A 20,969-nucleotide genomic window follows, 5' to 3' on the forward strand; every position below is an offset into this window, starting at 1 on the left:
TATTGAAGCAATAAAACTAATATAGCAAAAAAACATTTACGCTCAAACAGGACAGGTGAAGTAATTTATGTGCAACAAAAGAAAAAGAATTACAGAAATACTGTTTTCAAATTTATCTAGTTGTCAAGGACCCCATGGGGGAAAAAAACACGGCTCCTCTCCAGTTAAAGTGCATTTTACACAGCTAAAATTACACTTAACTGCAAGTCCAATCAAGTCATTATAGCTACCTGTTGAGTCATATGTAACAATTATAAGTCGTTAACATTTCAGTATCTCTGTCAGCTGCATTATGGCCTGCATTGCTCAAGCAAGCTGACAGTGCTGAGATCTTCCATCGTGACCAGCACCACCTAGAGAAATGGCACAGTGATATTGTTACCCTCACACCAACAGACATGAGACACACACTGCTGCAAACACCGCCATCAGTGTATGAACACACTACACCTTTGATCTGGGGTCTCACACTTATTTGGGGGGCATTAATAGCATATCTGTGGCAGTGGTGTTCTGGAGAAAAAATCTTTTAAAAACATAAAATAATGTTAATTCAATACATATCTCATGGCAAAATATGGATGAAATTATACTGTTTATCGTGTTATCGAACACCGTGCAATGACTGTCATATCTTTCTGAATCCCCAGTTTTATGGAATTAATATGTCTGCAAATTATGAATCACACCACATCCATTTTTCAGAAACCGGATATGACTAAAAAATAGTATGACTCGAGAGATGAAGAGGCCACAATACCACTCTAAAGTAGGGATGCTCGATTATGGCAAAAATCATAATCACGATTATTTTGGGCTCATTGAGTTTGGAAACATCGTGCATTTATTGAACTATAGCTAGAATTTGTCCAATCTCGTGATTATCTAATCGCACCGGTTTTAGCGCGCTAAACGGCAAATCACACTCGTGTGATCGTACGCGCGAAAGGGTTAAATATAATTCAACCGAAAAACAAATAAAAATACATGTAAAAAAATAGATAATATAATATAAATAATATATGATATAAAATAAGGTAAGATAAGTATATATATATATATATATATATATATATATATATATATATATATATATATATATATATATATATATATTTCAATAAATAATGCCGCGCAATAATCGTTTTATCTCGATTATCTTGTTTTCATAATCGTTGGAAGCCAAAATTGAAAATAAAATTCGATTAATCGCCCAGCCCTACTCTAAAGTATGAATCAGTAACAACTCAAAGTGGTTCAAAATGCACATGTGCACCAGTTCAAAACTTTCACCCATTAAACAAGAACAGGAAATGTGCGGTTACCGTTGAGTGGCTGGGATCAGTGTAGTCACACACCTCTTCTGGGAACACAGCCCTGACCAGCTGCTTCAGCACTGGGGGGTAGATGTACGTGGGGCGCACCCTTTCATCAGCGCTGCAGCCCACCTTATACTGAAACTGAGAGAGAGAGGGGGGTAGAGGGGGAGACAGACAGATTGACAGAGAGAGAGAGGAAAAGAGAAAGACAGTGGGAGACAGACAGCAAGAGAGAAGGAAAGGAAAAGATAGAAGGGGAGGGAAACAGAGAAGAAAAAAATTAAAAGAAAGGTGAAGGGAGAGACAGCAAGACATACAGAGAGACACAGACAGCGAGAGAGCAAGGGTGAGACAGAGAGGGACAGACAGAGAGAGGTGGTTTCATTTCACTGAACTCCAAAATGTTTGTGATTTGTGTATAGAGGAAACAATATAAAAATGTGCTGGGATGTGATGATGCTATGTGATGTGCCCACTCCCTCAAAAGTGGAAAGAAGCAGAAAAAGACAGAGTGATGGTAACAGATTCCCCTTTCCCCTCATACCAGCTTGTGTTGGATGAGTTTATATGCTCTCCTCCGCCTTGCTCGGTCACTCCTCAACCTTGACGCGGCATGGAGCAGTGGTGCCACCCACAGGGGAATTCTATGAACCGCAGCCAGAGAGTGAGACAGTTATACAGTCCAAAATCTGTAATTAAACCCAATTCCCTACATGGCAGCCAAGTGTGGGGGGTGCCTTTCAAAATTAGGATTTTGTCACATGGGTGTAACACCCAATAGAAGCCATGCATGCAGAGCTCTATAAAAGGAACTCCAGAAGTAGGCCTATACACAAACACATCCAGCGTAGTACACATCCAGGACAGAATCAGACAAATACCTAAAACTAACTGCAACTCAAAACAGGGCCATTCTGTTCTGCTGTTTCGACTAATTTCCCCTGTCCAACAATGCCAATAGCTCAGCGTCAGCCACCACCTCTGACATTAAGCACAGTACCATGTCAGTGCATACAGTGAGAGCACAGACCAGCGCTTCACCACTAACTCACACCTCCAACTGTGTTCTGTATTCATGTAAGTGACATGAATGTAACAAACAGTTCTGTCTACAAAAGTTCAACCAGCATTTGCTTTAGCGTACGGAATTATTCCTGTGCGATTTCATGACACATAATTCATTCCGTGAACTGCTGACTCACGGAATGCATGGACCAAAGTCCTTTCGTGTACATCATACCTTCAGTAATATAGCCTGTTCATAATTAATTTTGTACTTAATCAAAACACAGATGTCTACGACAGTTCAAGCATTTTTTGGACGGAATGCCCTCTGTAACTGCGGAGTCACGGAATATATTGTGATAAATCCCTTTCGTGCACATCATACTTTCAGTAATATAGAGAAACAATTAAGTGGACAAAATGAACACTCAATGGCACGGAATATTAATAGTATAGCGCATTCTGCATTTCGTGCCACAAAAGCATAAATGCTGGCCTAGGACATCTATTAGACAGAGTTACTTTTGTCTACAAAATGAGTTTCTTTTGTCCACAAAATGAAAACGGTCAATTCAGTACAAGACAGGAATAATCCGTTTTGTTTTCTGTGCACGAAAGTATGTGCTCTCTTCAATATTTCGTGGACACAATGCTAACGCGTTCTGGTTTCGTAATGAATTTATGCGTTTCGTAGCACAGAAACCATTCTGTCTACGAAAAAAGGTGTTACACTTGGCGCCCCATAGTTTATTGGCAAAATTGTTTATGTTAAATGATAATAGAAAGTAGGCCGCTTTAACATCTAAATTTCTTGTATTACAGTAGCAATAACCTTAAAACTGCAATTGAGTACCGCTCCTAATAATCGAATGCTTAATTTCACAATCGAATGCCAATATATTAATATAATTTTGTATTACCGTGCTCACATTAAAAGTTTCTTTTTTTCTTAAATGCTATTAAAAATGAAAAGTGCAACTTCAATAAAAGTTGGTCGAATAGCGAGATGCTGTGTTACAACTTTGTCCAAGTCATCATCATAGAATCGGACCAATACATTGAAATTTCTGTCCATGTTTCGGTTTGTGGACTCGTCAACGTTTTGTGAAAACATCTGTTTTGACAGCTTGTGTGCTAAGCATTGCCTGATGTGACAGGCAATGTAGTGAGTGGATAGGTAGCTGGCCTGTGTATTTGACACGCTAAGTTTGGAGAGCGAAGTTCTGTCCTGTTATGTATTGCAAAGGTCATCCAGCGCTGGCGCTATCCTGAAAAAGACAAGTCATGTTCCGCTATAAACGCGGACTTTATGATTGCACACGAGGTTGGATGGATGAAGTGGCAGCAGCTACAGTGGCCACAGCTCCCGGCAACGTTGACATGTAACGAAGAGCCCGAACAGCTGCTTTGTGTGAGGGAGTTATCTGTATCATGCCGAGACAATACCTTTTGCCGCTTGTCCCATACTGTATTTTTTCCAACACATGGTGCAAAGCAGCTCCAGGGCTTGTTTAATTTGTGACAACATACACCGAACGTTTGTCCGTTATTACCGTTTTCATCTAGCCAATCCTATCGCCATTTATTTTTCACCCCCGTTCTACTGTGCTTGTGTCCGCCTCACAGACAGTTGAAACTAATTGTCGATTGGATAAGAACAGCGTTCTCGTGCCAGTAACAGGCCTAGCCTAAACAGGCTACCATTGGTTAAAACTAATCCGAAAAAACAACACATCAGTGATTGTTTTCAATAAAACTGCGTTCCAGTTTGGTAATATCAGAGCCCGTAAACGCTAGTCATAATGTATTGCCCGATCTAAAATCTCTGCACGCCCGATTTCCGGCGTGGTGCCGGAGATCTTTAACCCATTAGATTTTGAAGGAGGTCAGATAGAAGGCATGTCAGGCAAAATATTTAATGTGTCGAGGCAAACACTGTCAAAAACCATGACAGCATGTGCCAAACAAGGAAAAACGTCATCGGGAAAAAGGAGCAGTGATTGCAAGTTGAAGCTCACTGACAGGGACAGTGACTTAACTTAACAGGACAGTTGCAAGAACCCACAAAAAAGGCCTCAAAAATGACCATATAAGTGAATCTACACCTCTGTGACCCAGTACACAAACGGTAATTTGTGAGCTTCACAAAGCTGATACTTATGGTAGGGGTACCATTAAAACGCCCTTTTAACAAACGTCAATGCAACAACACATAACATGGTGTAATGAACACAAAACCTGTACTGAGTAGTGGAAGGACATGGTCTGATGAGTAGTCTTTTTCTGGACTATTACATCTGGACAGGTTTATGTTTGGAGAAAGCGCAAGGAAGCCTTCAACCCACGTTGCCTGTTCTCAATTGTTAAACATTGTGGTGGGTCTGTAAAGGTATTTCGTGGAAGTCATTGGGTCTGATTACTACTCTGCATGGTGGAAATATAGTCAAGGAACACCAAGCTTTTTTGGCTGATATAGTGGTAAAACTGTTTCCTCAAGATGCTCTCATATTCTACGATGATAACACCCCCCATACTTACCTTTCTGCAATTGATAAATGCCCTGTGTTTGAAATACGCAGCTAGTATACTACTGTATTTTATTTATGTATCTCAAAATGGGAGGGCCATTATGACACATCAGTATATACCACTTTACAGTTTATATGCCCCAACACAGTGGGTAAATTAATAGCTTGAAATTAATCATAATATTTATATCATAAGGGCTCTGTAATATTGTGCTAACAAGGCAACAGCTCTGTGTTCAAGAAATTAATTAACGTTAAAACCACGAGACTGCATGTTCAAACGTCGTCGATAATACTGAATCGCGCAAATTTTCGTATAGGGTTAATATTAGGCAACAGTAGATGTGCATATTTATCTGTTTCTGTATATTTCTTATCGGTTTCGAAATTACGTAGCTATGCACTTACTGATTTACAAAAACTGTGCAGGCAGACGAAACACGAGATTTGTAGGTTTGTGTTTAAAGCATGCTTAACAGTTCATTTAACCCACTTATCATTACACTAGCATCCAGCTAAAATTCAAATAACTGTTGGTTATGTACCTGAGTATCCGGCAGTTCTCCTCATAAAAGTAAATACTGTTAACGCCTCTGTTCCCGTTCATCGTGCAAAATCAACAGAAAAGACGATGTCCTGCTTGTGGATGATATACAGTAAAAGATCTTTCCAGCCTAATTTTAAACTGTAGTGAAATAATTTTAGAGCTTTTTACAGACTAAAATAAAGATTTTATTGAATAAAATAAGCCTGTAAACCCCTCTCCGTGCTATGTATATTTAACACCAAAGCCTCAAATCCAATGGACATTCTGAAATTCAAACATCAATAATTATTTGGCTTATTGCACAGCAAAGCCGCTGTCTTAAGAATAATGCGTCCTATTGGTGGTCTCATGCTCCACATGCAAATACAAGCGCTAAGTGTGATTTTATTCGTCAACGTGAAAAAGTAACACAGTTTAAAACTGTGATAAGTGCCCCTTTCTACAAAAGTTGAGAGACGTCTGTAAAAAGAGAGAGACACTAAAGTCGTTACGTATATGTAATTAGCATGTTTCACACCCAAAAAGGATAAAAGCATGATTGTTAATCACTCATTTGGCTGGTTTTGCGTGAAGCTAGGGGAGAGGACACCTTATGATCATATATTAAAAAGATAATACAAGTCCTACATATTAGTCATGAACAATGGGAAATCCCCAAGTGTCAGTGTTGACTGTATTGAAAGCATTTAAACACAGACTTGTTTATAAAATTGTGCCTTTAAACATATCGCCTGTAGAATGCACTGCAACACAAACGAATACCTCAAATAATCCAGTTGACATCAATGGTGTTTGAAATACAGCGTCAATGTATTGGAAATGTTACTCATTCTAAATCCATTGAGATTACAGTCTTCAATAACCCGGTAAACATGACTCATCTGGCAAAATGTTTGATAACAGGTGAAAAGGTGAGTTACTGTAGCCTTCCAAGACAAGCATTGACTGGCTGTGTTGTCCTGAAACTATTTTTGCAAAGCTATGAGAAGTCGTGTTGGATACATTATCATAACATCCAAATTATGTTCATCAGAAAAAAACTACCGTTATAAACATATCAGTAAAAAGGAGAATAGAACTATCTGAAATCATTTTTCTTGTTAAAAGACTTTTTTTGGATGCATCATTATTTTGTCTTGGGTCGTCATTGATCAAAAACATGTTGAAAATTTGGCACAGTCAGTGAGCCAACGGTGCAAAATGATTGGAATGACTAGAACCTCCAGTGCAAAATGACTAGGGGCTGCGCATGATGGTTTATTAGTGGGTTAGTACAATCTCCTAACCAATAAGCACTCACTGGGTTGCCAGCACTGACATAAATCACACGTTAAAATCACACTTTATTCAACTGGAGGAGCTGTATTTGTCAGCAAAATTCAGACTGTGTGTGAAAGAAGTTTATGAAACATATTAACACTTGCATGATCATTGCAATTTTATTCTATAAGTGATCAATATCTGCAAAACAATTTCCTTGCAGCTTTAGTGTAGCTTTTTTATAAAGTTCTACACACTGTAACTGAGCACTTCAAAGCCATGAATTCAAATGATTTACCATCAACAATGCTGAGACAGCCAAGTTCCTGACTTTGCCAGCAAAATCAATAAAACACTGTCTGTTCTCTGAAAATAAGACTGCACTGTACAGAAGGCATTATATCATACTTCAATATTCAGTCATTCACTTCATTTTTTAAAAGGGGCAGACACATGTATTTAGCAGGCAATAATTAGTAGATAACTGGTTTCACAAGAAAATGGCTATCATATCAAATAAATGCATATATGCAAATGGACAGTAGTCAGCAAGAAGGCATGCGTTCTAGTCATTTACTATGGGGCTGTTAAAAATCTCTTTTCTGTATTACCTGGGTCTTGCAGTACACCCAGCCTTCTAATCCAGCTGCAGTGAGTTGGTAGCCAGCTAGCTAAAACTCCTAACTAAGAACAATGGTCTGCCATACGGGCATATTAAATATGCAGTCACTGAACTCTGGACCATTTAGAACCTGCTTATCAGAATGCCAGTCTTGGCATGTGACTTTTGACAGCCATTGTTGGGAAACCATCATAAATTAATATATCACCTAACACAATGCACCATAATAGGACCACGTTGACGCTGTCATTTATTAGCCAAAGATGGCTCTCTGCACAAAACCATAGGTTGGGGATCTCATAGCGACTGCCTAAATGCCAACACTGGCTGGTTGTGATGACCACAATGGAGTGAAGTCCATGAGGCTCATTTTTATAAGGCAAATGCTATGTCAGTTGCTTGCTATATACACCCATTAAAAACAGTTGTTTTCCAATTAGTAGTGTGCACTATGATGCATAATAGGGTGTTGGCTAGCACTTTAAGACACCACTCAATTGTATATAAAGCTATGAAAGAACCATGGCTAGCCACCAGGTTAATGTCTAACATCATACACATTCATTGAGCAATGGTTAACGCTTAAAGGCATGTTGTGATACAAAGAAGCCTGTATTCATTACAGACACTAAATATAAAGTGGGTTAAAACGTTGGCTTTTAGATATGTATGTATGTACATACAGTATATGTAATGTATATGTAATAGATAAAAGCTTTATATTTAGTTATTTAATATTACTTTTCCTAAAAGAATATGGAAAAAACATCAAACATGGTTAACTGAGTTCTACCAAGGTTTTTATAATTTTATTTTTAAACCAACATAATAATAATTATTTATTTAGTTATCTTTAAGTCCACAGCGTTCACTCACGTGCAGGGGTTTCGGAGGCGTGGTTGTGGTGACAGCCCGCGAACGTTTGTATGCGTGCGTGTGAACTCGTATATGCTTATACAGAGATGAGGCGCTGTTTAAACATTCCCTTAATGATCTGCCTGGCATCCGATGCTGCGGGAAGAAGTCCTTCGTACCCCTACCGTAGGAGCCCCTTCCAACAACATCATTTCACTATCGCGGAAATAAGGTTACAATGTAAGATATCAAGTGAACGTTCAGCATGTTTTTTTTTTTCCACAGGGTTCATGGGAAGTGAAGTCCACATCACATGTGACTAGACGATTTTATTCGCGCTCTGAACTTCGTCTCCCATCAGCACGATTGTGAAGCATTACGTAACGTTTGCCCAATGAATTCAGCCGCAAACTGGCAGGTAACTCAGACGCACGATTATCACCATGTCAAACGCAGGTAAGGGACATTAAGCCACGAAATTGTGAATAATTCTCTAAATTTATTTGAACCGTGCTTCCTAATCTACCATAGTGTTTTCGCGTAGGATCACAAAATAGGAATAAGGTAAAACTGCATGTGGATTCTAAACGTTCACTTTCTTGAAAACAACGCGGCAACATGTTTTAACTTGAGTGTTTTGAATGAAAACTGAAATTACTGCATAACTCGTTAGGAAACGATTTTGCTAACGACATCGACGACCACATTCTTGAATTACCTAGTTTCCATTGGTTCGAGAAAACTTGCGATAAGAGTATATCAGCAAGCTAGCTGCTACTTGAGAGAGGATCATGCTCAGAATTGTGCAAAACTTTTTTCGAACCAGACAGCTGGCATGGATTGAATGGTGTATTGAGACGCTGGTCATGATAGCACCGTCTGTGACACGGAAAATAGTAATCTGCGTCGAACTGACTTATTACACAAGAGACGCGTTTCTGTTCGGCAACGATCTTTTCTGCAATTTCACCCAAAGTTCTTAATCATACGATCAAATGTCGTGGAATTTCATGTATTAGTTTTCATTGTACTCGCTGCTTTTGTGGCAGCACCACAGACGCCATTTAATATTTTGTTTCGGTTGAATGAATTTGCATGGGTGGAGTAGGTTTCCGGGAGCACGGACAAGTATACAGTTGCCTACAAATATAATCATTTCCCTGTCGAACTGTAATGACATTTAACAAACATTTAACTGAGGGGAGTGTGCGTTTATTTTTTTTTTATTTTTTGCACGCATTAAATTACAATTACCAACAGTGCTCAGAGCAACAAGGTGCATTACAAACGTTTCTAAAGTTAGTTCAACATATTATTACAATGCATTGAAGAAAATGAATGTTTTTGACGCCTCTGTATTTACCTGTCCTCTAGATAAAGTGATCACCTACGATGAGCTCAAGGCTCTCTTAGAGAAGAGTTCCAACCTGCTGCTGATTGACGTGCGCACCAAAGAGGAGGTGGGCCGGGGGAAGATCCCAGGTTCCCTCCACATGCCCGGTAAACTTCTGTCAGTCAACACAGGAAGTGTGTCTAACAAGTCTCTATGCACATGAGTAGTGTATTATCCAGTGGCAAGGCACAGCGCACCACTACCCATGGGTGCACAGATGCTAATAATAATTAGAAAATTACATGTCCACAGACCAGGTGCAGAGGATAACAGAAATTCTAAACCACTGTTGGGAATGCATAGCTTTAACTAGTAGTTGAGAGTGTTAACATCTATTCATGTTTTCATGTTTCAGTGTAAGAACCTATAGTGACCTTACTATGTACGGGTTGAAAGGATTGAAGATTTATAATATGGAAATTGAACCCAGATAAGGGTGGCAACTGACAGAAGTGTTTTTTCAGCAGGTGCGGTAAGTTGTTGAGTTATGTAAAATTGTCCAGCCCTTAGGAGGTGCCAGGCCCCTGTAGGATTCCAGTGTGAAGAGTCCACCCACTGCAGTAAAGTGGGAGTTTTGTCAGTGCAAGTTTAGTAAGGTGTGTTTGTGTGGTTCTTCTGCAGTGGACACGGTGGAGTCTGACCTGGCCCTGGACCCTGCTGCCTTCCAAGCCAAATTTGGGGTCCCAAAACCCCCTCTGGACTCTCCAGAGCTGGTGTTCCACTGTCAGATGGGCCATCGTGGAGCAATGGCCACAGAGAAGGCCCGGTCCCTGGGGTTTCAGAAGTGTGTTTCGTATTTGAATGACACCCACTGTAAACAGCACATGACAACACAGTACTCATCAGGGTTTGGTCTTGCTTCACTGACTGGGATAGTACATTTCCTGTGGCAATCTCAACTTCCTCTTGAAGCTGCAGAACTGTCTTAGGTATCCCACACTGGGTGTGAAAGAGTTTATCTTTTAGATGTCAAATAGAGGTACAGTATATCTTGTTCATAAACCAGTTTCCTATTAGTGTTACAATTTACAACTTATTTTGGCATAGCAAAAAAAACAAACAAACACTATGTTTGGTGAGCACATCTTTGAGTAAGCATATACAGTTATACCTCATTCAAAACAGCCTACTGAAGACTTTTTGAAGACTTGCAAAACTGTTTCTGTGACTGTGTCTCTTTACTGTTGGCCACTCTGGAGTGTGCTTTTTATACAGTATAAAAACAGTATATTTTCATGTTCTGTGATTTAAAATCAACAAAATAGCGATCAGTAATTTGTGTTTGTTATGATTTCAGGGCACGTAACTTTGCTGGGGGGTACAAAGAATGGTCTGAGAAGGAGGGGAAGTAGATGGAGCTGATAAGACCAGCATTCCGGACCACACACTGTAATGAGAACTGCAAAGCACTGGATGTATTTATTTCATCTCTATATAAGGCCTGCAGCTGCAGTAATTCCTTCCTGCTATTAATGTAAGTATGTGGGACTCACACAGACATTGAGAATAAAAGCTTTAAGTGGCCTTTTAACCTATAGTCAGTGTGGCTTTATTTCTGGAATGTGTTACTTGGGTTGGTGTATGCTGGGCATACAGCGTAAAGAGGGTGTTTTAGGAATGTGCTTAATCGCCAGTGCTGACGTGGAAACAGCCGATCTGGCTATGGCCACGACTCACGCACATGCAGTTTTTGAGGGGTTAATCCTCCTTCCTGGATTCCAGCTGCATAGCCCTGCCTACTGTGTTCACAGTGGGAGTCTGATGTTATAGAGGTGGCAGTGCCAGAGCGTGAAGGCCACTCTGGACTTATGTGACTCACAAGGACAGGCTGACACATGGGAGCCAATGAGGAAACTCTTGAGAGCTGTGCTCCAGGGCAGAATTCGAGCCCGCACCGTGACCGCAGACAAAATGGAGCACTGCACACAAATCTACAACACCCAGTGTCTAAATCCACTATACACGCTTTCAGCTGGCTTCTCCTTTCATTTTTTGGCATTTATTACTTCTTTCTATGCAATTGACATCCCAGTATTTGTATGTATGTGTTTAAGTACATTTTTAAGGGGAAGGGGTTCCATAGATTTAATCAGATTCTCAAAGGGGCTTAAAAAAGGTTAGGAGCCACTGATTTTGAGGGAAATTTGACCCTGGATTAAAAAAGAATGCAAATACAAACCAAAAAACATAAAGAACCTCGTGAAAAACAGTCAAGACATATCACTTCCTTACCTGAGTTTTAAAATTAATTTAAAAAGAAATTGTTTTAATGAGAAGTCAAGGTGTGTAAACAACATTGAACTAGATTATATGAACATTGGTTAAGTATACTAATTTAGTGAATTAAATTGAGTCAGTCTGTGCTGCAAAGAGCACCTCCACTAAGCATAATCACTTTAGTGCACATCTGCATTTAACCTTTACGACAGAATCATTTGCATGAGTTGCTAATACTGGTGTGATTGTAGGCATTCAGCGCTTAGAGGAATGGTTGTTTTAAGATCCACTCCAGTTTTAGAGATAAGAACAAGCTGTGTCTCCCACAGGTGACCTGGGGCACTCCATTGCAAGAGGAAAGGAGAAAAAAAGCTTTGCAAAGAAAGTGTGATTTACCTTTGACACATTATTTAACACCTGGTGTGTCAGGTTGCCATTAATTATTGTGTGACTGTGTGTCCTGATAGACTAAGTCAATTCCTGCTCCGCCATTCTGAATATTTAATGCGGCAGGCATGCCATCCACCAAGGTATAGGTTGATGAGGCATATCCTATATCTATAAAGTAAAGAGAGTAAGGCCTTTTATGGGATATCCTACAGAAATAATTCTGTCGTCTGACTCATTGCAATCATTAACTTCTGCACCATATATCCTCTCTTAAACATAATTTGGACAGAATCTCACACACTCATAAACACAAATAAATTATTAGTCTCTTCCATGCTGAGAAGCCAAGCAAAGTTAAGCTTTCACATACACAGTCTTTTCATCTCAGAGTCCATACAATCTTTGTTACACGTACTGTAAATACACACAAGCTCTCAGAAAACTGAGGACTGTGTTTTTGGTTCCTGTTCCATACAGTGTCTTGACACTCAGCGTGGATGAAATCTCTGATCGGTGTCAGGCAACACTGTCATCCAGTGACAGAAAATTTAAATGTTCTGGCTGTATTTGCATCCAGTATTTGGTTGTTATAAATATGTCTATGGCACATATAAAGCAAGACATTCAGAGAATATCAAATAAGTTAAGTTGTGAATAATATGGTTATGGTTCATTGGAACAAAACTGTGAACCAGATCATGTTATACTGTAGGTTCATTTTAGTATCTAAGTTCAACTGCTACTTGTTGCCATGAATGCCCGCTTCTGAATGCTCACGGTAAACACGATACCGATATCAGCTATCGCATACACATCATTAGGCATACCCAAAAAGTGTTCCGCGATGAGTACGGCACGAATGTGAAAGAGATCCTCATCGCGTGCCTAATCCTGGAAGCATAGCCCTCTAGACTAAACATCTCAACTTCCTCTGGGCGCACAGCACGCAAGCAATCCCTCACGTCACCTAACTGATGGACTGCACACAAGTGATGAATGCGCATTGGGGGATCGAGAGTTATTGGCAGGTCGTATCGTGCGCTTGTTTAATGCAGATACCAATACTTCCACCTCTTCCAAAGAAATGCAAATTTTAATAATCAATAGCCTAATACTTAACCGGACTTAAAGAAGTTTGGTACCAACGCTACGGACCACGTTCTTCGACCGTCGCAAAGCAACGTAAAGCCTACTCAAGCATACTGTCCAGGGCGCTGAAAAAGCTATCAGTTTCACGGTCTAAAATGAACGTTATCTCTGAGGCAGCTAATACTGTATGTCGCTCTACAGCACTGGGTCTGTTGTTAATAACTACCTATGCTCTGCTGTATTAAAAGCGAATGATCATCAGCGGTATTGCCATTGTTTTCTAGTGTCGTTGCTCGTCATCGGTTTTCTCAGCCATGTACATTTTGTTCTTGCTTTGCTTGCTGTTAAACCGGTTTCGTCGACAGTTCACAGCGGGTCATTCAGCGAACGCGCAGGGACAATGAATCAACTCATTCCTATACCATACGATGTAAATGTAAATGTATAACATCCGTCAACATACCAAACGCACACAAATTTGGCCCATGAGCGGTGGACACTTGTCTGCGGAGTCGGTTTCTTGCCCTACATTCACCATCTAGTAACTGCAATATGATCAGAACTTGTTCTCTGTTGGTAATGATTCCGTTTAACTAACGTTTTTGTTGCGTCCATCAACAGACCTGGATCGGTAGCAATGTTTCTTGCTGCGATGGTACCAATATTATGACTAGGCATCTTATATTTTTCTCTTAATTATGATTAAGCATCTCTTCATAATGATGAAAATATGAGAAGCTGAATCACAATTAAGAGAAAGTTTTTCATTATTTTGAAATGATTAGTCATAATTGCACGAAAGTTCCCTCATTATGAAATAATTTATAATTTGCCTACAACACACATTTTCATTATTATGAGATGTTCAACAATAATAATAATAAAATAATAAAAATAAGTTTCTCATTGGTATGACATGCTTAGTCATAATTACTAAAGAGTTTTGCATTCCCCGGATGTGTCGATGCTATCTGCCTTGCAGTTCAGCTTCTGAGCCCCGGTTCCTAGGTGAAAAGCCGTAGCCCCTCCTAACGACATAATTTCAGCATTGCGGAAATAATGAACTTGAGGCGTGATTTCAACAAGTAAACGGTTAGCCATGGGACGTTAAATCCATAATCACAGGTTCTCAGACATTTTCATACTAGCTCTGAACTTCCTCTTCCATCGGCACTTTTGTGAAACATCGGGTAAGGCTTGTCAATTGAATTTACCTGTACGCTGGCAGGTGACTCAAACGCGCACCTGTCACCATGTCGAAAGCAGGTAAGGAACTTTACACCATCACCGTTTAAGGATTTATGAATAATTATTTAAACTGGATGTTCTGAACTGTACTTGTTAATTTACCACGTTGTTTTCACACAGGCTAGCTATAGATATATCGCAGTAACTAATTAAAATTACACGATAGCATATATGATACGTCTGGTACTTTGGGCTTTCCAGAAGTTCACTTTCTCAATGCAACAAGAGAAACTTTAAATTAAAAATTACAATAACTTGATGACTCGTTATCAAAGGAGAAATTAGGTAATAAGATCAACAACGTTCTGAAATCGTTTACCTTTCACTGGTTGAAGACAACTGCTAAAATACTTCAAAGACAGTTTATAGCACCGGTTTTACTGATCACAGCAATCCAGCGGCAAATTCTTTTATCACGCAACAGACGCGTTTCTGTATTGCAACAATTTGTACATTAGCCGTCCTGTTCTGCAAGCTTTTCAATAGTTTGTTACGCAACAACATATCATGTAATTTCTTGCATACTTTTTCAATGTACTCGATGCTCTAATTCATGTCGAAGTCATTTAAGCGTTTGTTTTGATCTATTGTATTTGTTTCGAGTTTATATTGCAAGATGAACACGATAGACTGCAACTACCAGCACTGCGCCGAGGAACAGAATGCATTGCAAACATTTTTTATGTTAGGTCATCAATTTATTACCACATATTTAAGAGAATTGATGTTCTTAACCAGGGGGAACAGGTTGAAAGTAATGATAGATTTAAAGGTAGTAGTCTTAATTAGGGGAGTCAGACCCCCCCAATTCCACCCGTAATTCGAACCCTGTTCTTAACGTCTCCTGTTCCCCAGATAAAGAAATCACCTACAATGAGCTCAAGGGTCTCCTGGGGACGAGTTCCAACCTGCTGTTGATTGACGTGCGCACCAAAGAGGAGGTGCAGCGGGGGAAGATCCCGGGTTCCATCAACATCCCACGTGAGCTTCTGCCAGAGCTAACACTATTGTCTCCCAACCACGGGGCTTAGCCTACGTACTCATTCTGAGAAATTGCTGAACTCATGCAAAGTAGTATGTTTTACATCGTATGTCATGTACATTTTAATGTTTTATGCTTCCCCTCAAAAATATTTTAAGTGTGTATTACGAAAGCGATTGTTCTACCACATGCAAGGAAACTCGTAGTGGTTTCAATGTATTTAATGTCATCTTTTTAGGCCTTGCTGACACAAAAGAAGACAGAGGAATTAGTATTTACAATGTATAGTCATATTGAAGCTGAGATGTTAATAATGCTTCATATGAGTATTTGCAATCTCTCAGGCACATGTGTATAGGTACTGAGCTATCGGTGGGAATACAATGAGTCAGTGCAATCAGTGTGTCCAACAAGTCTTTCCTTCTCTCCTTCTCTATGCCACAGGCCTTATAGAAAGGCCAAAAAACCTAAAGCACTGTTGGTCATGCAGTTGGATGTTTTAATATCTATTCATGTTTTAGTGTTTTTGTGGGGGAGCTACAGTATATTGGCCTTTACTGTAGGCTTAAAGGATCAAAGATTCATGGTGTAGAAATGGCAAGGCCAGATAAGAATGGTAAATTGCAGCTGAGGAGGTCGAATAATTTTGAGTTATGTGAAGTTCCCCACTGTTAAAATGCCACCAAAAATGTCCAGCCCTTAGGAGGTGCCAGACCCCTGTAGGGCTCCACTGTAGTAAAGTGGGAATTTTGTCAGTGCAAGTTTAGTAAGGTGTGTTTGTGTGGTTCTTCTGCAGTGGACACGGTGGAGTCTGACCTGGTCCTGGACCCTGCTGCTTTCCAAGCCAAATTTGGGGTCCCGAAACCCCCTCTGGACTCCCCAGAGCTGGTGTTCCATTGTCAAACAGGCCGTCGTGCAGGAATGGCCATGGAGAAGGCCCGGTCCCTGGGGTTTCAGAGGTATCTGTAGTAACTGCTTACTACACTACTACACTGAGTTTTTTTTGTTTCTTCATAACTTGTGTGTAGTATATTTCCATGTTCTGTGACTCCAATGTTAATGTTAGACTTTTCTCAAATAATTCATATTTTATTCTGATTTCAGGGTGCGTAACTATGTTGGGGGGTACAAAGAATGGTCTGAGAAGGAGGGGAAGTAGATGGAGCTGATAAGACCAGCATTCCGCACACTGTACTGCACAGTAATGAGAACTGCAAAGCACTGGATGTATTTATTTCATCCTTGAAGAAGGCTAGAAGCTGTAGTAATTCCTGCCATTTTTGATGTAAATATGTGGGACTCACAAAGACATTGAGAATAAAAGCTTTAAGTGGTGTTTGTAGCCTGTGTGTAGCTTTCTTTCTGGTCTGTGCTTCTTGTAAGTACCGGTGTATATGGTAAAGGAGAGCATTTTGGGCATGTGATTTATTGCTGGTGCTGATGTGGAAATGGCCCGCCTGGCCCCCACCCCCGAGCCAGCAGCCTGTCACTAATCTTCCCATGGTTCCATGGTCCACTTGGCCTCGGCCTTGACTCTACCACCACCCCCTCCCCAAACCACCACCATCGGTCCAGTCCCTCTAACGTGTTCTGTCACAGATCAGCTTCATCTGCAGCAGGATTGATCTTACTACATTCTGGGCGGCACACAGGCTTGAAGGCAGAGCCTCACAGATGGTGATTACCTACAGTTGGCTCTGGGAGGTCGCTCTGTTCCCTCACCTGTTGTTTGTTTTGCACTTATTATCAGTGCCCCTGGGTGTCTCAGTGCTCATTCTCTGGGGCTCATCGCCTGCCTTGGGGGTTCACTGCAGTACACTGTGTACTGTTTGGCTGAGTCATATTGCTCACAGCAGATTGAGCTGTGGTTGTAGAATGGGTCTTATACAAGACAATCTGTCTGAGCTAACCCACCTCTAATTATTACTTCTACAAGACAGGAAGCCTCACTTTACAAATTATTTTAACTTCACAGATTTATTTTTCAGTAAAGATATTTTCTGCAATGTGTTGAGGTATTTTATAATTTGTCACTGTGCATACCCTGTAACGTATTTGCATGGCTGAGAGGAGTAACTGTCCACCAGGTATATCATCAGCATCAAGCCTGAAATTCAACCCCCAGAATCGTGCTGTGATGTTGTGGCATGGTTGTGATACTGGAATCAGTAGCACATATGACCTAAGCCAGGATCATCTTTGTCTCTCTATGTTGCAAACCAACAGGTGCTGGGGATGTGAACACTGCTAAAGGAAATGCTCTCCTGTGCCTCCCAACCATCCTGCCCAGTGTGCGAAATACCCGGTGGCAATCGGGGGTCCCCCTACCCCTACCTGCCAACATTTAGGTTTCAAAATATGGGAGGTTTTTTTTGGCAAGGGGGGGGGGGTGGATAGCAAATAAATAAGTAAATAAATAATTGTATGTAGTGTGTGGATTGTGTGTGTATATTGTGTTTTGAAAAAATATGTGCTTAGTGCCTAACGGAAATAAATGTCATTGCTTTATTCACTGAAGTCTTGTCACTGAATCATTGGATGAAGAATGTGCTTTATTTTATGAAAACCTGCGCACATCTTTTGACCACAACTTTTGAATCATTGCAATGAAAAGTAAATACATTATTTTGTGTTTATTTTTTATACAAAGTGGGATGTAATGTCAGCCCTATGTTGGAGACAATGCAGAAATTTGCTGTGATTTCAAAACCTGGATTACTCAACAATGTTTTGTTGCACAGAGAAACAACTAGTATCTTCGGAAAGAGTAAGTTATGCTGTTTATTTTAAAAAGCGATGGAGATTTTGTGACTTATTCAACCGAGAAGCAGGAGTGTGAAAATGGGTGAAGAAATTAGTAAAGATATTACTTTGCAGAAGTTTGATCTATCTTCATAACGTGATTACTTCGTTATGTGCAAATATGTGACTAGCATCATTACAAAGCTCTGGTTCCACTCTTTCTTGTGATATGTGTTCCATATCTATGCAATGACGAGTGCATGAGTAATTCAAACAAGAGTAATGGGTGTGGAGATGGACGCAGAGTTGTATGCAGATTGTAACTATGATTAAATTTGATGTAAATTCAAAATAATTTTTCTCACCAACACTAAGCAACTAGCATCGTTAGCCATGAATACTTTGTGAGCAATTCAACTAAGAAGAAGGGATGTGAATTTGGACGCAGGCTGTGTCTGTCGGCCTTTTGAGGGTTAAAAGACATTTTTAGTGACAATTGCAAGTGACAAATAATTTTTCAAGGATTTTTCCAGAGACCCCTCAAAATTTTGTTGTTGAGGCTTTCAGGGGATCTTGGACCCCCCAAGACCCCCATATTTCGCACCCTGGTCCTGCCCCTTTTAGGACAACGCTTAGAGTACCAGGCTGATATCCCTGCTCAACTCAGGACAACATAGGACAGCCCTGCCTCTTACAGGACCAGGCTGATAGCCCTGCCTGACTCAGGATCAGATTGACAACCTTGCCTGAATTACAATTAGGAGCAGGGTGACAGCCCTGCAGCAGTGAATGATACAGCGATTTACTGTAGTAGAAAATGAGGCAGTCTCACATCTTAGGTCACAGTTTTTTATTTTAAATATATTTTACCTGGTGTCCTTTCTCAAAGTTTTTTACATTATCATCACTGAGCAATAATTATTGTCCTGAGACATGTCCATCAAGGTCAGTCCTTTTTTTAGAGGCTTGACTTTTGTCCCTGGTTATAAGGGTTCTCTCTGTGCAGGCTAGTGTTGTTCCTATACATGTGATCATTGCTATTTGGTAGGGGATCAGTTAAACTTAACTTAAGTAGACCTTGCTATGGTTGGGATTGATCAATCGATGGGTTGTGGTAGGTCTAGTCATTCTATATCTACAGTTTCTAGCAACAAGAAATGGAACAGGTGGTGTGAAGCAAGTGTAAGTTTGTGTCCTTTTTGTAAGACAGGAGTAAAGACTAGGTGCAGAATATAAAAAACAGAAATAATGGAGACATAAATGGTGATATATCATCAATATGACAAGAGCCAACAGGGATTAATTCCCAATAAACACCTACCACCTCTATTCTCTGTATGAAATATTTGGTAAAAAGGTAGAAAGCATATTATCATATCCTTTGCCATTGGTAGTTTAGTGTGAGCCAATCACAGAGGAGGGATCTGAGACAGGTGCCAGGGAAATGGGGAACTGTGACCGCAGATGAGGGGAAGCTGCTTGTGGCTGTAAGTGGAGGGCAGGCATGGGGTCATCCTTTGTGGTTATGGGACTGACTTTCCCATGACTTCCCTCCCAGAGTGAGGGAACTAGGAAATGGTGGGAATGAGGGAAGAGGGACGAATAAAAGGAAAAAAAATAATGGAAGAAAGGTGGTCTTTATGACATCATTTTCTTTATTTTTTCCAGACTCCTTTATTAAGGGTGACTTACAATTTTACATCTCACACATTCTGCAACCCATTTGTACAATGGGCTTTTTTTTTTTTAGCTGGAACAGCTGAGGTTAAGCGCCACACTCCTTGGGGAGTACAGCGGTGTCCCACCTGAGATTCAAGCCCACACCCTTCAGGTGTGCTGAGATTCGAACCCATGTCCCTCAGGTGGTCTGAGATTAGCGCCCGCGTCCCTCAGGCGTGGTGAGATTTAAGCCCGCGGCCCTCAGGTGTGCCGAGATTTCAACCCCTGCCCCTCAGGCGTGGAGCCCAGTGTTCTTGCACAGTACACCACCCTGCTACACATGCCACTGAGTGACATAAGCTCTGAGGAAAAACGTTTTGTTTAAAGGCAAAGACTTCATTTCAAGTCTGCTTTCACCCTATATGTGAGTGACTTCGGGGGAATGCTTATAAAGAAACAAATGCAGTGAAAAAGAGAGAGAGACAGAGAGGAAAACTGAACAACTTCTCTGAGACAGGCAAAGAGAGAGGAGGGAGAGAGAGAGGCAGATCGATTTCACGGTCCAGGATTTCTTTTTTGTTGCTTTGGCAACATGTGTTCTTTGTCTGTCGTGCCAATAAAGCATGAAACTCACAAAACAGACAAAAGTAGAGGAGACTGAGAGATTGACAGAGAGAGAGAGAGAGAAAAGAGAAAAGGACAGGAGAGAGAAGAATGGGTGGGACGAGAGAGGAGCAGAGAGAGCTGTGGGAGGGGGTTATGCGGCTCGTGGACGGACGCAGATATTGGGCCTCCTCGTGGGGATGAAGCCCTGCTTGCAGACGCACTTGAAGGAGCCTGCGGTGTTGAAGCAGCGCGCGTTTTTGCAGGAGTTTGGGCGAATGCCTGGCTCAGCACATTCATCAATATCTGTCAGAGAGACAGGGGCAGAGGGAGCACGTCAGTGTTAAAGCCAGCAGAACTTAGAGCAACATCTGTATACACTGCGCACCATGCTGTCACTGAATATATTTCAACATTTTCAATGACATACATGTACAGGACTGAAGTTAGCAAAGTGACTTTGAACAAATGGAACCAGCTAAACAGATTTTTACATACAATATATGATAT

General features: G+C 40.6%; 3 protein-coding genes and 1 long non-coding RNA gene across 6 annotated transcripts in view; 2 read left to right on the top strand and 2 right to left on the bottom strand.

The window, feature by feature from the left end:
- Nucleotides 1-227: 227 nt before the first annotated feature.
- LOC118790716 lies at nt 228-1,932 on the bottom strand. The gene is made up of 3 exons (XR_005005513.1): nt 1,864-1,932; nt 1,326-1,460; nt 228-353 (listed from the first exon to the last, which is right to left on the bottom strand). It is a non-coding gene; the product is annotated as an uncharacterized LOC118790716 (long non-coding RNA).
- A 6,593-nt stretch (nt 1,933-8,525) lies between these two features.
- LOC118790622 (thiosulfate:glutathione sulfurtransferase-like) lies at nt 8,526-16,797 on the top strand. 2 transcript variants are annotated; one of them, XM_036547598.1, is made up of 5 exons: nt 8,526-8,592; nt 9,511-9,636; nt 10,151-10,313; nt 10,827-10,859; nt 16,593-16,797. In XM_036547598.1, the coding sequence occupies exons 1-5, from the start codon at nt 8,580-8,582 to the stop codon at nt 16,612-16,614; spliced, it is 357 nt and encodes a 118-aa protein (XP_036403491.1). In that variant the 5' UTR covers nt 8,526-8,579; the 3' UTR covers nt 16,615-16,797. The 2 variants fall into 2 exon arrangements, with proteins under 2 accessions (XP_036403491.1, XP_036403490.1); XM_036547597.1 differs by lacking the exon at nt 16,593-16,797 and having other exon boundaries at nt 10,827-11,048.
- On the top strand, nt 14,324-17,780 carry LOC118790621 (thiosulfate:glutathione sulfurtransferase-like). Of its 2 annotated transcripts, none has more exons than XM_036547596.1 (4): nt 14,324-14,491; nt 15,329-15,454; nt 16,252-16,414; nt 17,682-17,780. In XM_036547596.1, exons 1-4 carry the CDS (start codon nt 14,479-14,481, stop codon nt 17,704-17,706), a joined length of 327 nt encoding a protein of 108 aa, XP_036403489.1. In that variant the 5' UTR covers nt 14,324-14,478; the 3' UTR covers nt 17,707-17,780. The 2 variants fall into 2 exon arrangements, with proteins under 2 accessions (XP_036403489.1, XP_036403488.1); XM_036547595.1 differs by lacking the exon at nt 17,682-17,780 and adding an exon at nt 16,560-16,797.
- A 2,765-nt stretch (nt 17,781-20,545) lies between these two features.
- The window catches only part of LOC118791521 (latent-transforming growth factor beta-binding protein 3-like), a 50,740-nt gene continuing 50,316 nt past the window's right edge, over nt 20,546-20,969 (bottom strand). The window contains exon 28 of the mRNA XM_036548908.1: nt 20,546-20,765. Within this exon, the coding sequence (XP_036404801.1) occupies nt 20,614-20,765 (152 nt within the window). The 3' untranslated portion in view covers nt 20,546-20,613. The remainder of the gene's footprint in view (nt 20,766-20,969) is intronic.

This window comes from Megalops cyprinoides, chromosome 16, assembly GCF_013368585.1.
Source record: "Megalops cyprinoides isolate fMegCyp1 chromosome 16, fMegCyp1.pri, whole genome shotgun sequence".
Lineage (NCBI taxonomy): Eukaryota > Metazoa > Chordata > Actinopteri > Elopiformes > Megalopidae > Megalops > Megalops cyprinoides.

Excerpts from the sequence above, each read along its gene's own strand:
- LOC118790622 (XM_036547598.1), top strand. Across the intron at positions 10,314-10,826 it reads CGGTCCCTGGGGTTTCAGAA|GGCACGTAACTTTGCTGGGG; the intron begins GTGTGTTTCGTA and ends TTATGATTTCAG. Across the intron at positions 10,860-16,592 it reads GCTGGGGGGTACAAAGAATG|GTCTGAGAAGGAGGGGAAGT; the intron begins GTCTGAGAAGGA and ends GTACAAAGAATG.
- LOC118790621 (XM_036547595.1), top strand. Across the intron at positions 15,455-16,251 it reads GGGTTCCATCAACATCCCAC|TGGACACGGTGGAGTCTGAC; the intron begins GTGAGCTTCTGC and ends GTTCTTCTGCAG. Across the intron at positions 16,415-16,559 it reads CGGTCCCTGGGGTTTCAGAG|GGTGCGTAACTATGTTGGGG; the intron begins GTATCTGTAGTA and ends TTCTGATTTCAG.